This window comes from Erinaceus europaeus, chromosome 15, assembly GCF_950295315.1.
Source record: "Erinaceus europaeus chromosome 15, mEriEur2.1, whole genome shotgun sequence".
Lineage (NCBI taxonomy): Eukaryota > Metazoa > Chordata > Mammalia > Eulipotyphla > Erinaceidae > Erinaceus > Erinaceus europaeus.
Window position 1 is genome coordinate 83,746,406 of NC_080176.1, and position 16,898 is coordinate 83,763,303.

At 39.2% G+C, this 16,898-nt stretch overlaps 1 protein-coding gene across 4 annotated transcripts in view; it reads left to right on the forward strand.

Moving 5' to 3' along the window:
• Positions 1-16,898, forward strand: part of CCDC102B (coiled-coil domain containing 102B) — a 264,105-nt gene that overhangs the window by 123,838 nt on the left and 123,369 nt on the right. For 3 of the 4 annotated variants that reach the window (XM_007524081.2, XM_060174024.1, XM_060174022.1), the window contains exon 6: positions 14,506-14,715. The exons of the other annotated variant lie outside the window; for it this stretch is intronic. In XM_007524081.2, coding sequence (XP_007524143.2) covers positions 14,506-14,715 — 210 coding nt within the window. The remainder of the gene's footprint in view (positions 1-14,505; positions 14,716-16,898) is intronic. 4 annotated transcript variants of the gene reach the window in all.

Genomic DNA, 16,898 nt, shown 5'->3' on the forward strand with positions numbered 1-16,898 from the left:
CTTCAGAGAATGTTCCGCTCATTATTATGTGGGAATCCAAGCTTCTACTGAATTAAGTCTCCCCATTATGTTTATAGTGTGGGCAATTGTATTTCTCCTCCTTTTTGGAGTTTTGAAGGCTGTGTTGAGATAAGGTTTAGTCTGTGGCCATGTTCTAAATTACATTGTTCCCAAAGGATTACTATTTGCTGGACCACAGACAGTCATTTATTAAAGCATTGATTACAGAAAGAAATTTTAAATAACTCACTTTATAAGATACTGGAGAGGAGATATCTATGTAACCTGGAGTCAGAGAGAGATAAAACATTAATTGTGATGTTTATTTTGTGTTAGTTTTTAAAGAAATAAGAGAAGTAACAAAAGAGATAACAGTAAACTTTTGAGGGCACTTTTAAAACAAATAGGATTTAATTTTCAGAAACTGTGATGAAATATAGAAAAGAGTGATTTTACTGCGGTTTAACAAATTTGATAGAAATTATACCTGCACGCAAAGATGTGGCATTTTTTTTTTCCCCTCCAGGGTTATTGCTGGGCTCGGTGCCTGCACCATGAATCCACTGCTCCTGGAGGCCATTTTTCCCCCTTTTTGTTGCACTAGATGTTGCAGCCTCGTTGCGGTTATTATTGCCATTGTTGACGTTGCTTTGTTGTTGGATAGGACAGAGAGAAATGGAGAGAGGAGGGGAAGACAGAGAGAGAGGGGGAGAGAAAGATAGATACCTGCATACCTGCTTCACCGCCCGTGAAGCGACTCCCCTGCAGGTGGGGAGCCTGGGGCTTGAACCGGGATCCTTACACGGGTCCCTGCGCTTTGCACCACGTGCGCTTAACCCACTGCGCCACCGCCCGACCCCCAGATGTGGCATTTTAACAAGGAATTCCAATATATTAAATGGAGAAAGGAGAGTCTCTTTAACAAGTGGTGTTGAGAAATTGGGTTGAAAAGTCCAAATAATGAAACTGAACAACCTCATCTCACCACACACAATAGTTTGTGATCTTTTTATTTTTTTTTTTATTGTGAGGTTTATAGTACCATTGTTGTCTGTGTTAGGGATGTTGGCCATTCTGATGGATGTGTGCTGGTGTCTCTTGTTTTATCTGCATTTTTTTTCTGATTATATGTGATGTGAAACATCCTTCTCTCTTTTTTAATTGTTTAAAATTTCTTTTTATATTTATTTATTTATTCCCTTTTGTTGCTCTTGTTGGTTTTTTTATTGTTGTAATTATTATTATTGTTGTCGTCATTGTTGGATAGGACAGAAAGAAATGGAGAGAGGAAGGGAAGACAGAGAGGGGGAGAAAAAGACAGACACCTGCAGACCTGCTTCACCGCTTCTGAAGTGACTCCCCTGCAGGTAGGGACCCGGGGGCTCAAACCGGTATCCTTATGCCAATCCTTGCGTTTTGCACCACCTGCGCTTAACCCACCGTGCTACCGCCGGACTCCCGTGAAACATCTTTTTATATGCTCCATGGCCATCTATCATCTTTGGTGAGAAGTCTACAGAGATCTTAAGTTTATTTTATTTATTTATTTATTACCTTTTGGGTTGTTGCTGGAGCTCAGTGCCTGTACTACAGATTCACCACTCCTGGAGGCCATTTTTTTCCCTTTTGTTGCCCTTGTTATTTATCATTGTTGTTATTATTGTTGTTGTTGTTAGATAGGACAGAGCAATCGAGAGAAGATGGAAAGACAAAGGAAGAGAGAAAGATAGACACCTGTAGACCTGCTTCACCGCTGATGAAGTGACCCCAATGCAGGTAGGGACCTGGGGGCTCAAACCAGGATCCTTACACCAGTCCTTGTGCTTTGCTCCATATGCGGTTAACTTTGCTCCATATGCTCCATATGCGTGCTACTTTAAGTTCATTTTTAATAGGATGTTGGTTTCCTTATTGTTGCATTAATGTTTATATTTTTATAATGCTGTGTTGGGCAATGGACTCATGACTTTAGTCACGATCAGTAGTTCTGTGCAGTCTCCCTAGACTGGTACTGGTTTTCATTCTTTAATTTTTTGAGTGGAAGGATGAGAGAGAGGATGGAAGTGAGAGAAGGGAGAGACGCAATAGCATCATTCTACCACCCATGAAATTCTCCTTGGTGCTACCCATGATGCTCTCATGTGCTTCTGGGGCTCAAACCCAGAGCCTCATGTATGGGAAGAGGTATGCTTTGCTGAAAGAGAGTTAATGTTCTGACTTATTCACTTATTTTTGAATTTAAGTAATTCTTTATATATTTTTGAGCATGGTCCATATATATATATATATATATATTTAATTCTTTTCTCCTAGTCTGTTTATTGGCTTTTTCCTTTGACTGTCTTTTACAAAGCAGGCATATTTAATTTTAATGAAACTAGCTCATCAGTTATTTTTTCCATGGGTCAGGTATTTATGTGTCTAAAAAGTTATCACCAAACCCAAGAGGATGGGGATTTTCCCCTATGCTATGTATCTTCTATGAGTTTTTTTTTTTTTTTAATCTCTGTATCTGACATTTAAGTTCTTGGTTCATTTTGAGTTAACTTTGCTTGGGGTTTAAGGTTTGTGTCAGGATTAAATCTTGTAGATGGGTACTCTGCTTCTTTTACTTACTGTTGGCACACATTTTGCTTCAGATTATTTCTAGAGCTCTTTAGTTTTAGCAAATGTACAATAGTTTAAAATAAAATTAAAAAGACTGAAGCATACTCACCCAGCAGAAGTGCCTGGGCTTAAGGGGAACACCACTCAGTTTTGGTCATGCAGGCTGGAGGTCTTGATAACCATTTGAGGTGTCACATCTAAAATTTTCTAATGAAATCAGTGAAATTAAAACCATACAAAAATATACGTCCTGAAATCACTCGTTTTATTCTCGGCTAAATAAAAGAAGCAGCTCATGAGATCTTGCCAAGTTATAGGGAACTTTGGGCAGGTAGACAGTAGACTGTGATTTAGGAGAGAGCTTCTACCTGTTTTTATATTGTTTCATTTGCTGCCAGGGAATGCAAGCAAGGCATTGCATGTGTGCATTATCACTGAGCTGCCTCCCCAGCCCAGTTTTATTCTGTATGATTCTTTAGAGAACTAGAGGGAGAAGGAAAGAAGAAGAAATACCACACCACTGCTCCACCATCCAAGGAGTTCCTTCAGTTGGCATCATCCATAGTGCTGTGGATCAAACTAGGGCACTGTACATAGGAAAACATGTGCTGTACTCATTGGGTAACTATCCAGGCCTTCTAAATATTCTTGTGATTCTAGATATGACTAGAGATGAGGAGAGGTATTGAAAACACTCACACTATCATTAGGTAAGAACTGTTAGAGATTTTTTTTTTTTCCCTCCAGGGTTATTGCTGGGCTCGGTGCCTGCACCATGAATCCACCTCTCCTGGAGGCCATTTTTCCCCCTTTTTGTTGCCCTAGTTGTTGCAGCCTCGTTGAGGTCATTATTGCCATTGTTGACGTTGCTTTGTTGTTGGATAGGACAGAGAGAAATGGAGAGAGGAAGGGAAGACAGAGAGGGGAGAGAAAGATAGACACCTGCAGACCTGCTTCACCGCTTGTGAAGCGACTCCCCTGCAGGTGGGGAGCCGGGGGCTCGAAACCAGAATCCTTACGCCAGTCCCTGCGCTTTGCGCCACATGCGCTTAACCCACTGCGCCACCGCCCGACACCCCTGTTAGAGATTTCTTAATGTGAGTCTACATAAATCTCCCATCCTCTATAACAAGTTGCTGGGAGACACTAAACAGTGGTGAAAACTACCAAACATATGGACATACAAAAACCAGGAAGACAGAAAATATAACTTTCCTTATGATGTAGTATGTAGGTTAATCATGTTATGAACACTATTACCAAGGATTGAACACACAGTAATTATTTCTTAGCATGTTATAGGTAGCATGAGCTCAGAGTGGAAGTTAGAGGAGCTTTGGGTCAACCATGACTTAGAATCCATCCATACTAACAAATCCTTTACCTCTTAGGATGTCATTTTTGTCATCAGAGTCAATAGGAACTTTTTAAAAATAATTTTTTCTTTTTTCTTTATTTTCTTTTGTTGCCCTTGTTGTTTTATTGTTGTTGTTGTTGGATAGGACAGAGAAATGGAAAGAGGAAGGGAAGACAGAGGGGGAGAGAAAGACAGACCCCTGCAGACCTGCTTCACCGTTTGTGAAGTGACTCCCCTGCAGGTGGGGAGCCAGGGGCTTGAACCAGCATCCTTATGCTGGTCCTTGTGCTTAGCACCACCTGCGCTAACCTGCTGCGGCTACCGCCCAATTCCCACAAATAGGAACTTTTAGCGGTTTTGAAAAGATGAGAAATAATCTATGCATTTGAAGTGTAAAGTTGTACCCCCAGAAGACATATTTTTTAACTAGTGTTCCCTCTTGAAAAGAAGAAATCTAGAGTTTATTCCCATGAATATGTTAGGTTCTCAGAAAACAGGTAATCATCTTTTAGTGCTAGGAGGTAGCAGACTTCTGCATTTGACTTTTAACTTCCAAAATTATATTATATGTAGTAAGATCTTATGGCTTATTGACACACACACACAAACACACACACACACACATACACACTAAATTTGCTAAATTTCTGTTCTTTGAATGTCTAGATTTGTTTGAGGTGATCCCTCTGGTCTGCATAATGCTGTCAAATGCTTTCTGGGATTCCCTCCCTTGACAAGTTCCATTTAAAAAATGATTGTTATCTTGATACAAAGTACCAAAACTTTAATGGAATATTTGTTTTTTAACATTTTATTTCAGAGAAAGAGGAAATGAGGGTAGAGAGAGGGAGAGAGAGAGAGATAGAGGCCCTGCTCAGCTCTGTTTTATGTTGCTGCTGGGGATTGAACCTGGGAACTCAGAGCTTCAAATATGACAGTCATTTGCATTAACATTACTATCTCCCAGGACTCATACTTAATGAACTCTTTTGGCTATTCATGTTTAAATTGGCTGTTAATTTTTTTTTAGATAAAAAAAACCTATATATATAGCAAGAAGTATCTGTATTGAGTTTGGAAATCCAATAAACATTTTCCCTAAATAGTATAATTTCTTCCTCTAACACTAGGTTGTACAAAATAGTTTTCCTATTTTATAAATGAAAATAAAATCTCAGGAGAAAAAGAATTGGGAATTGACTCTGGGTGATTTTATTTTAGGTCCTCTTTCTCTTATTGTCTTCCCCTCCCACAAAGTGCAAAGCAACCATGACTAAAGCACTGAGAGTTAAGAGTAAATGTTCTGAGTAGTGCTATTGGTATTGAGTAGTAGATGCTAAATAACTACCTCTTCTAGGAGGCTGGTTAATTTCACTTTGTGTTTAATTGCTGTAAGTGTAATCAGAGAGGCTTCTGGAAGCTGCCATGTTCTCCTCCTCTTATCTCCATTCATTCATATTCATGGAACATGTTGGCATGGCCATTTTCAGGGCACATAATGGAGAATGAAATCAGTTGGTTCTGGTTTCATAAAATGTACACTTTAATGTGTATACTTTCTTGAGTCTTTGATACCCTTTCAGCAGTATCAAACAAAGTAATCAATGATGAAGATCAAGTTACTTAAGGAATATGTTTAGACAGAATCTAGTTTTCTTTCCATGGAAGCAATTACATTATTACATTTTTCCCCCACAAACAATTCAACTGACCAGAAAAAAAAAACAGAGTTATCTTGTCTGATTTCCTTCTATGACATGTTTCTCCCTAAATTCTATTATTCCATGATTGGACATTGGGTTCTTGTTTGAATCTATTCCCTGCTGCTTTTATCAAGACACTTGTGCCTTGATTCCACAGTTCTGGCTTCTTAAACATCATGTTTCAGATTAAGTATTTTGTTTTCAGATAGCCTACTTCATAATATATTGTAGTCCCTACGGCAGTTAAGAAATTTCCTTCTTCATCAAACACTCACTGCCTAAATGTATGTATTAATCTATTTGTATTTTAGTCTCATTAGTTACTGACATATAAAACGGACTGACAGCTATCACAAGGGAATAAGATACTGTACATATGTAATAACAACTAACTTGTAAATAATTATTCACCAATAAAGAGATAGATTTACCATTAAGGAAAAAAAAGTAAGTAACTGTAGTGTTGTGGATAAATCATTAGACTCTAAAGCACTAGGTCCCATGTTCAGTCCTTGGCATCACATGTGCCAGAATGAAGTTCTGGTTCTCTCCCCTTTTCCCTCTCTTAAATAAAAAACTTTTTTAAAAGGAATTCAAAACATGTTTGCTAAACTATGTAGTAGTTGAGCATTGATATATATATTTCTTAGTGTTAAATTGTATCACATTGGAGGTCATAAAGTTAAATAAATGTTTTACAACTATTCTGATTAGAATACACTTGTACATTTCAGATTTTATAGAAAAAATTACAGAACAATAATTCCTAGTAGTAGTATGAAATTCACTCAATACTACTGTTAATTAAGGTGTATGATTTGTTGCAGTTTGAATGCAAATATTTATGGATTTTTTTATTGAAAACAAACCAAGGGGATTCTGTTTAAAATTTATAAAGCTATTATAATTACTTATGATTTATCCTGATAATTAAAATAGTACCTGATTTTTCTTTTATCGCTTTAACTTAGATGCAATTGAATTGTTTAATTCAATTACTTGGAGATTTTTATACAAAGTAGGAGCCCTCCCAGATGAATGATTTCATTTATCCCCTTTGTTTCTTTTATAAACATATATTTATTTTTTAATTTATGTCATAGGTGATAGAGGGATTCATATATAAGGGAGAGGGAAAGAGGAAGAAGAGGAGGAGAAGAAGATGGAGAAGGAAGAAAAGGAGAAGGAGGAGGGAAAGGAGGAGAAAGAGGAGGAGGAAGGGAAGGGAGAGGAGGAGGAGAAGGAGGAAGAGAAAATGAGAGTGGGGCACTACTCTGCAACATGTCTCCACTAGGGATTGAACTGGGATTCAGGCAAGCAAGTCCTGTGATCTATCAGGTGTGTGATCTCTGTGAACCTTTACCTTTTTGAAGGCTACCTTGTACGTGTAAAATTATCAATTGACATTTCAGTAAAACCTGCAACTAGTAAAAAAAATCGTATCTCATTACCAAAGCTTTGTTATTACTACTATAAAAATGCCATTCTTTAATTACTTTTTTAAATATTCATTCTTTCAGAATATCCACTACTTATTTAAAACCTTGGTGGCATGTTATCTGTTATTAGGTCTAAAATTGACTGCAGCGATTCCACTGCCTACAATTTCACACAGCCTTGACAGAACATCATATTTGTCCTTGGACAAAATTACATTTCTTCTCCTGAAATTAATTTTTTCATCACTAAGTTGATGATTTTTTGTTACAGCTTTATTATTTTCATTCTGATAAGTGATATGATGATAGTCCAAAGTTGTAGCATTTATCTTAATGATTAAAGTGCTGTCATCTTTAAATGGATGGTGAGATGCTATTTTCACCTTACGTCCCCAAACAGGCACCCCAAATGTCAAACCACATCATCTAAAATGTGATCCTTTAGTTTATTACATTTAATTGATCAACAGTGTCCAGTGCCAAGAATGTAATTTTGGTTTCTGTTTTTTTTTTTTAAGACAGAATCTCTCTTAGACTTTGGAACAGAACATTTTCTATAATAATGGTGCAATTATGCGTATATCAAAAGGGAGTTTTTAGAAAATTTTAATCAGTTATTCATTTTCAAAGATTTTGAATTGTAACATGCAGCTTATTGCTGACTAAGCTGATTTTCTATTAGAATGTAAAGGGAAGGCTTTCTGACAGTATAATGCTACTTTGCAATCCTGCTGTTTGCCCTTCTGTAATTTATATTCTAATTCTATAAAATTAAAAATATACAGGTAGTGGGAACCATGCAGAATTATAGCCCTGTTATCTTATAATATTTTACATCACAAATAAAAACAGAATTAACAAGATGCAAGAAATTTCAAATTTTCATCCTTAGCGTATTGTTTTTAAGTGACTCCCATCTTAGTCATGTTACATAGCTGATGAACCATTTTGGAATAATTGCTTCTTTTGGTTCTTATAATACCACACACTTAGTGGTGTGCTATCCTGATTCTAGCTTTAATATGAAAACCGAGAAGCCTAGTAGATGTCTTTTCTAGACTCAGACATTTCTTTTCTAGAATGTGGTTCTGACCAGACTAGACTCTAGAGTGTTTTTCCTATACAACATTCAATGCACAGATCTATGTCATGTGTCACTTTGACAGTGGGTAAACTTTTGCCAAGCATGTGGGAGAAATACATATATACACCTGTCAACATACTACTTCTCAAAGTTTTACGTTCAACAGAAAGTGCTTTACTATCAAATAGAAGAATTTTAATTCTCACAAACCTTATCAGGAGAATAAATTGTCCCTACCAGGGAGGTGATGTTACCCACCTGAGTTTATTTCAGAGTAGAATAGTAAAAGTTAACATCAGAATTTAGGATTCAGATTTTGAGCAGAAATGTTATTAATCATTCCTACTTAGAGAATCCAGAACAGAACACAATGATCAAACCTGGGATGTCCATGAGCAAACAGTCCAACACAGTAAAACACAGGAAGTAACACATTGGCACAATCTTTTACAAACATCAATATAAAAAAGGCATAAAACTGACCCAAGAAGACATTAAACTTGCTTTAAATCAATTAAATGTGAATTTATACAGATGGTGTTGAGTTTCTGATTTTTGTAACATCTCCCCAAGAGAATCTATCATGCAGCCTTGGTTGGGAACCATGGAATGAAGGGGAGGAGAGCAAACTTGTTCCATGAAAGACAAGCTAGTAAACATTTTAGGCCTTGCTGGCCAAATAGCATAGCTTATACAACTCAGCCCCTCCATACAGTTTCCTATAATTATGAAGCTATAGTGTAGGAGAACCCACTTATGTAATAGTAAATCTTTTGTTGTGTCACTGTTACTTGCATTGTGGATCAAACTCAAGTGGCAGGAGTTGTATTCTATTGATTTTCTCAACGTTGAAATATCATCCCCTGAAATTCCAGTTGGCCGACTACTCCTGTGAGTTTGAAGAAAATTTAGAGTACTATCATCACAAGCTTTTACCTATTTCATTACCTTACCTTTCCTTTATTTCCAGTGGCCAACATAATATCTGAAACTTGAAATGTGTGAATGAGGGGCGAATGAATACAGGAATTAACTATAATGGATGATGCTCTTCATTCTCTCGCTCTCTTCATAATCCTTTCTCCTTCCATTGCTTTGCTCTTCTTTTCCTCCTCCCTCTCCCCTTATTACTTTATCTCTGTCCAGCAGAGACCTCACTGTAACCCTGATGATTTGTGTAAGCTGCATGTTTTATGAGTAATAACACCTTCACTTCTTTTTTTTTTACATTTATTTATTTTCCCTTTTGTTGCCCTTAGTTTTTATTGTCGTTGTAGTTATTATTGTTGTTGTTATTGATGTCCTGTTGTGGGAGTCCATTTTGCAGTCCTATCCAGCTGTAAGACTGAATGAGGAATGTCTTCAAGATACTCACAGGAGGGGGAATCGGGCTGTAGCGCAGAGGGTTAAGCGCAGGTGGCGCTAAGAACAAGGACCGGAGCAAGGATCCTGGTTCGAGCCCTGGCTCCCCACCTGCAGGGGAGTCACCTCACAAGTGGTGAAGCAGGTCTGCAGGTGTCTATCTTTCTCTCCCTCCCTCTGTCTTTCCCTCCTCTCTCCATTTCTCTCTGTCCTATCCAACAACAATGACAACAATAATAACTACAACAATAAAACAAAAAGGGAATAAATAAATAAAATATTTTTAAAAAAAGATACAGGACTCCAGGTCATTGTCCTCTGGCATGTGTAGCTAATAACATAAGTATCACAATCTGAGACCCACAGAAAACAAGTCACATAGCTGAGAATCCCACTTCTTTTTAAAAATTTTTTTAAATATATTTTATTTATTTATTCCCTTTTGTTGCTCTTTCTTATTGTTGTAGTTATTATTGTTGTTGTTGTTTATATCATCATTGTTGGATAGGACAGAGAGAAATGGAGAGAGGAGGGGAAGACATAGACGGGGAGAGAAAGACAGACACCTGCAGACCTGCTTTGCTGCCTGTGAAGTGACTCCCCTGCAGGTGGGGAGCCTGGGGCACCAACCAGGATCCTTATGCCTGTCCTTGTGCTTCGTGCCACGTGCGCTTAACCCGCTGCGCTACCGCCCTTCTCCTGAGAATCCCACTTCTGTGGCTCATTTATTCTCTAGATGGAAGCTTCTATCTTTTTTTTTTTTTTCTTCCAGGGTTATTGCTGGGACTCAGTGCCTGCACTACGAATCCACTGCTCTTGGAGGCTATTTTTTCTCTTTTGTTTCCTTTGTTGTGTATCATTGTTGTTTTTATTGCTGTTATTGTTGTTGGGTAGGACAGAGAGAAATAGAGAGAGGACAGGAAGACAGAGAGGGGGAGAGAAAGATAAACACCTGCAGACCTGCTTCACTGTCCATGAAATTATCCCCCTGCAGATGGGGAGCCGGGGGCTTGAACTGGGATCCTTAAGCAGGTCCTTTTGCTTCGAGCCAAGTGCACTTAACCCGTGCACCACCACCCATACCCCAGTTTATATCATTTTACAGGGGTAAAATTCTTTTCATCTACACTCCACTACTTGTTTCAGTCAAACTCCAATCTATTCTCCAATATTTCTGAGAAGTTCAGCTTTTTGTTTGTTGCTTTATATGCCATGTCTAAGTAAGATCATAGGCCAGTCATCTTTATCTAACTTACTCACCTACAATAATACTTTCAAGGTGCATGTCATCACACATAGAAAGCTTTTATTATCCCTTTTCTAAAAAAAAATATATATATATATATATTTTAACTTTATTTTTAAACTTTTTTTTAACTGCCAGGGTTATCATTGAGGCTCAGTGCTATTACTACGAATTCACTGCTTGTGGTGGCTATTTTTTCCATTTTATTGGATAGGACAGAGAGAAATTAAGAGAGGAGGGGGAAACAGAGAAGGGGAGAGAAAGAGAAACACCTGCAGATCTGCTTCACTACTTGTGAAGTAAACCATCTGTAGGTGGGGAGCTGGGGCTCAAACCTGGATCCTTGTGCAGGTCCGTGCACTTCGTACTATGGTACTGTGTGAGCTTAATGGGGTGTTCCACTGCCCAGCCATACTTTTTATTAGTGATTTAATAATGATTAACAAGATTGTAAGATAACTGAGAGATGGCATCCACCAGCCTTAGTTTCCTGAGACCTCTAGCGGTATACTTGAAGAGCTCATAACCAGAAGGGGCCAAGTGGCAGCTCACAGTTGAACACACATATTACAATGTGCAAGGACCCAGGTTTGAGTCCCCAGTCCCCACCTGCAGGTAGAAAGCTTTGTGAGTTATGAAGCAGGGCTGTAGGTGTCTATCTCTCTCCCTCTCTATTACCCCCTTTATTATTGATTTCTGGCTGTCTCTATCCAATAAATATATAAAGATAATAAAAAAAAATTAAAGAGGTCTTAAACAGAAGCTCATCTCTCAGACCGCAGCCCCTGGATGAGCTAATAGGCTTAATTTTCAGAAAGGTCTAGGGTGTGTTTTCTATGCAGGGCCTGACCTAGGAGCTCTGGAATATCACCCACCCTGTATTCTTAAGCATTTGTGTGAGAGAAATTGGTAGGTGACCAATATATTCTTTTTTTCTTTTTTAAAAATATTTTATTTTTATTATTGGATAGAGAAAGAAATTGAGAAGGGAGGGAGAGATAGAGAGAAGGGAAGAAACAGAGAGACGCCTACAACTCTGCTTCACCACTTGTGAAGCTTTCCCCCTACAGGTGGGGACCAGGGGCTTGAACCTGGATCCCAGCACACTGTAATGTGAGTGCTTAACCAGGTGTGCCACTACCTGGCCCCGGAGACTAATATATTCTTAGACAATGTTCTGATAGGTCTTACGATGGAACAGAATAGAGTCTTCATGGGCAGTGGGCCCTCAGGCTGGCTCTGAAGGTGGATCCAGGCCAAAGGGCAGGGATCTATGAATAGCTTATGATCACATGGGCCCTTCCAGTCAGCAAACAGGCAATGTGTGTGATAAGCTGGGGCCCTGCAGTCAGTCCACAGGTGGTGGGCGGCCAGCTAGGGGGTCCTGAAATCAGGAAGTGCCAGCTGTGCATGGCCTTGGGTGAGCAGAAGGCTATTGGATTGTACAGGTGTTTAGAGAGAGATTCTATGTGGCAGGCTCAAGGTAGCATGTGCCTCATTCTCTCAGGCTACCCTGGGTTAAACACTGTTTTCTGGGAACCCCACAGGGAAGTTCTGGACATTTGGGAATCAGGTCATTCTTTTTGTTGGTTCTAAGTGTGTGCTCAATTAGTTAGGATGGTGGAAATCAACCCTGACCTATTCTCTTTTTAAGAACTGGTAGATGCCACAGTCCAGTGGACCTGGAAACTCAAATGCCTCAGGGTTTCCAGAGTCAGGCAGTCAAACTAAATGAGAAAACTGGGGAATGAGGTAAAACTGGGGAATGAGAAAAAAACTGGGGAATGAGGTACATGAAGGAATGAAAACTGGGGAATGAGGTACATGAAGAAGTGTCTGAAAACTGGGGAATGAGGTACATGAAGAAAAACTGGGGAATGAGGTACATGAAGAAGTGTACCTGGGGAATGAGGTACATGAAGAAGTGGGGAATGAGAAAACTGGGGAATGAGGTACATGAAGAAGTGTCTCTCTGGGCGTGTGTGTGTGTGTGTGTGTGTGTGTGTGTGTGTGTGTGTGTGTGTGTGTGAGAAAGATGGTGTTTACAGAAAAGAGAGTAGATATAAGCAACAGAAGGAAAGAAAGAAGAAAAAAGGGAGAAAATAGGTGGTTTAAGCAGTCTCAGCAGAGAACTAAAGCAACAGCCTTGATGCTGGAGAATCTGGTAGCATCCATTGCTGAAAAGAGAGAAACAAGTAAATACAGTAGGTGGAGCAGAAAGATAGAACCTACCAGAAATGAGAAATGTAAAAAAAAATAAAATAAAAAACAAACAACACAAAAACGATGAGTGTAAAGAGAAATTGGTGTTACAGAGCGAGAATTAACCACCATCCACTGCAAGGAAGCAAAGATGTTTATTCATGAATTCGAATCCCTGGCCGAGATGGTGACTGGCGGCAGTCCACCAAGCTCGACCCTGAACAAGGCTCAAACCACACAATTTATAGGAATTCAGACTACACTCAGGGAGGGGGAACACATCACCTTATCAGCCTATATCCAATAACATGCTATAGACAACACGAAATCCAATCATTTCAAACTTAGCAAAAGCATGATCCATTCAAAGCAAAGCGCAGGCTAGTTTCAAACATTGCAAAATCACACAACCAATAGAATCTAGCCAGGTAGGGTCACCACATCCCCCTGCCATCAGCTGCCCCTTCCTAGAAAATAATTTCCTAGTGCAAAGGCCCTGATAAGCTCTGCCTGTTTGCAGGGTCTTGGTAAACAACTGGTGGCTTACTGATTCTTGGTAAACAACCAGTGGCTTACTGATTAGGTCCTGTTCTTCAAGGGGGAAAGGGCAAGGAATTTTCCATCTCACACTACAAGCAACTTATACTAAAAGGAACTTAAAAACTTCTGCATAAAAAGGGAACATCAAGGCTACTGCCTTTTACAATTGGAAGAAGGCATCTGCTAGTTCTGCCCCTGCCCCCAGTACCTCCTGGTAGATCAAGTCCCTCAGGCTAGTAATTTAAAATGAGCCAGTGAACCTCTTTCACAAAAACAGTCTGTGTGGTTTTTAAATGGCCGCTTTTGCAGAGACCTGGGTGTAGTGGAAGGGGCGTAGTGAATCTTCAGGCAATTTAACATGAGCAAATTAGCCGCTTTCACAAAGTAACAACAACAATACTACTACTAATAAGCCCACAGGCTTTTCAAATGGCACTTCTGCAGAGACCTGGGGTGGGTGCTGAGGTGGCCAGTGAGTCCTCAGGCAAGACTTTTTAGAGGATTTCTCAACCCTCCCCCCAGGGTCAAGAGGCTGAGCCCCTTTGGCTTTAAAGCTAGATGCTGGGGGGAGCTCATATTGAGGGTGCAAAGTAGAATTGGGGTGTCCTCCCTCTTGGGGGCCTGAACCCTTTGTGACTCAGGGAGGAGGTTCAGGTTGTGCGTCAGGTTTCAGCTTTGCAACTCTGAAGTGTCTTCTCTCTCCTTTGCCTCACAGGCCGAAGTTTCTCAGGTAGATTTCAGGTTCATTCCAGAGGTGATTGTTTCTTGTAGCAAATAGATAATGGAGGCAGGTGGGAGAGACCTGGGATTCTTCCTTCCTGGGAAAGTTGACATTTTGATCTAGAAACCCCATGAATCTGTTTTAGGGAAACATGTTTATGCTGGCTTTGTTACCTTTTGTCAGTTTTGAATGTGACTGGAAGAGGTTTTTTTTTTTTGTGTGTGTGTGTGTGTTTCCTACCTAGCTAGAGAGATTACAAGCAGAAAATACCTTGGAGTGGGACAAGAGGGAAATACTTGAAACAGAAAAACAAGGACTGGAGAGAGAAAACAGAAGGCTTAGGGTCCAGGTGAAAGAAATGGAAGAGCTTCTGAACAGCACACACAGAATAAGAGTGAACGCTCAAAGTGTCGACCTCAAGACTTCACAACGGGAACTACAGGAAAAAAAAAAGGTAAGAACACTGCTCAAAAAAAAAAAAAAGTCAGTGTCCTGACTGCAAACCCTCCCTGATGCTCAAGCACATGCTGCCTTACCTCACACACCTTCAAATCTGAGTGTTCCTTTTGTTGACTACTTATATCCACTTGTCTCCACTGCTGTGTAACAGCTGTCCACAAACAGTAAGAAATTGGAAGATTTTATTTTTTTAAACATTAGGATGTGACAAATCTGACCTTTATTAGCTTTTTCAAAGGGGAGGAAAAATATAAATGAACTTTTGTGTTTTGGATTTCCAGCCATAATTTTGGCTACATGCTTTCTAAAGCAATTGACCTGATTTTCAGTAAGTATATATTTCTTCATTCCTTTGAGAGATTACAGAATGGGATTCATTGGTAGCCATGGTAAGTATGTACAAACAATTCAACTTAAGTGAAGAGATTGTTTTTTGGTTTCTTTTGAGTTGCTGAAAAATTATGTCTGAGTAAATTAAGCATATTATGTTGCAAACACCTTTGGTAGGCTATTGCATAAATAGTAAAATAAGAATTCAACTTGATATGGGAAAATTTGGTTTGTTTGGGAATTTCTTTATATTAAGGTCAATAGATATAGATGAGATTTTGAATAGCTTATACATTTAAAAATATTCTCAGTATAAATTGTAATTTGTGTGTTTTGGTGTCAGTATAATATAAAATGCACCTATGTTTCTGTCTCTTCCATTGAAACAGACATAACATTTTATCATATAATTATAACTTTTACTCAGTTACTTCAAATGTAAGTTAAAAGTGAGTTTGATAAGTTCATATTTTTGAGTTACATATTCATATTCATATTATCTTGAAAGTCTAAGTGGCTAGGAAAATATTGAATTCCAAATCACTTTGCCTTACTCATTGTATTTCTAGGAATTTATTGCGAGAACAAAATTAAAGTGCATTAGTGTTTCTTTTTTTTTTTTCTTTTTTATTTAAGAAAGGATTGATTAACAAAACCATAGGGTAGGAGGGGTACAATTCCACACAATTCCCACCACCTAATCTCCATATCCCACCCCCTCCCCTGATAGCTTTCCCACTCTCTATCCCTCTGGGAGCATGGACCCAGGGTCATTGTGGGTTGCAGAAGGTAGAAGGTCTGCTTCTGTAATTGCTTCCCCGCTGAACATGGGCGTTGACTGGTCGGTCCATACTCCCAGTCTGCCTCTCTCTTTCCCTAGTAGGATGGGTCTCTGGGGAAGCTGAGCTCCAGGACACATTGGTGGGGTCTTCAGTCCAGGGAAGCCTGGCCGGTATGCTGATGACATCTGGAACCTGGTGACTGAAAAGAGAATTAACATACGAAGCCAAACAAATTGTTGAGCAATCATGGACCCAAAGCTTGGAATAGTGGAGAGGAAGTGTTAGGGGGGTACCTAACAAACTCCAGTGTACTTCTGCTTTCAGGTATATATTTTGTAGTAGTTTACGGATACGTGTGAACATATGCTCTCTCACACAGAAACTGGTGTATATCTAGGTTTTGGGACTTTGTTAGAAAGTGAACCACCTGAGATGAAATTAGAGTGTACTATGAAAGGAAAGGTCTCACCGGAGTAATGAAGCTGAAGGGTTGTCATTCCACACATAAAGTCTCTAGACACAGTCTGAAGTGAAGCATGTTGAGGTGGCCATCGTTGTGTTGGTTAGGTTGTGATCGGCAGATGCAATATTATTTGGTATGGATTGGGAGAGGCATACGGGAAAGTGGGCCCTATACAATGGTTCTAGGACTGGGGGAAGTAGAGGCTCTATAGTGGAGATGTGAGGTTCCTGCTGTCTTAGGGTTCAAAAAGACAATCGATAGTTAATGTTATCATCACATTATTTGGTAATTGGGTTAACTTTGAAAAGTCCTTTTGTTAGGGTTTGCTGTACGGTACCCAGTATCTTCTATATAGCTGTGCTATTGGTTGCTTCTGATCTACTTGTTCTAGGCTTTTGAGTGCATTAGTGTTTCATGACTTGGAACTGCAAATGTCTGCAGTTCAATGTTATAGTCAGCCATCATGATTTTCTGTCATGTGGATTTATCAGCCATTATAATAGTGTATCTGGTTCTGACACATACCCAATGAATAAATCTTGAGAGTTCTTTTTTTTAATCTTTTATTTATAAAAAGGAAACATTGACAAAACCATAGGATAA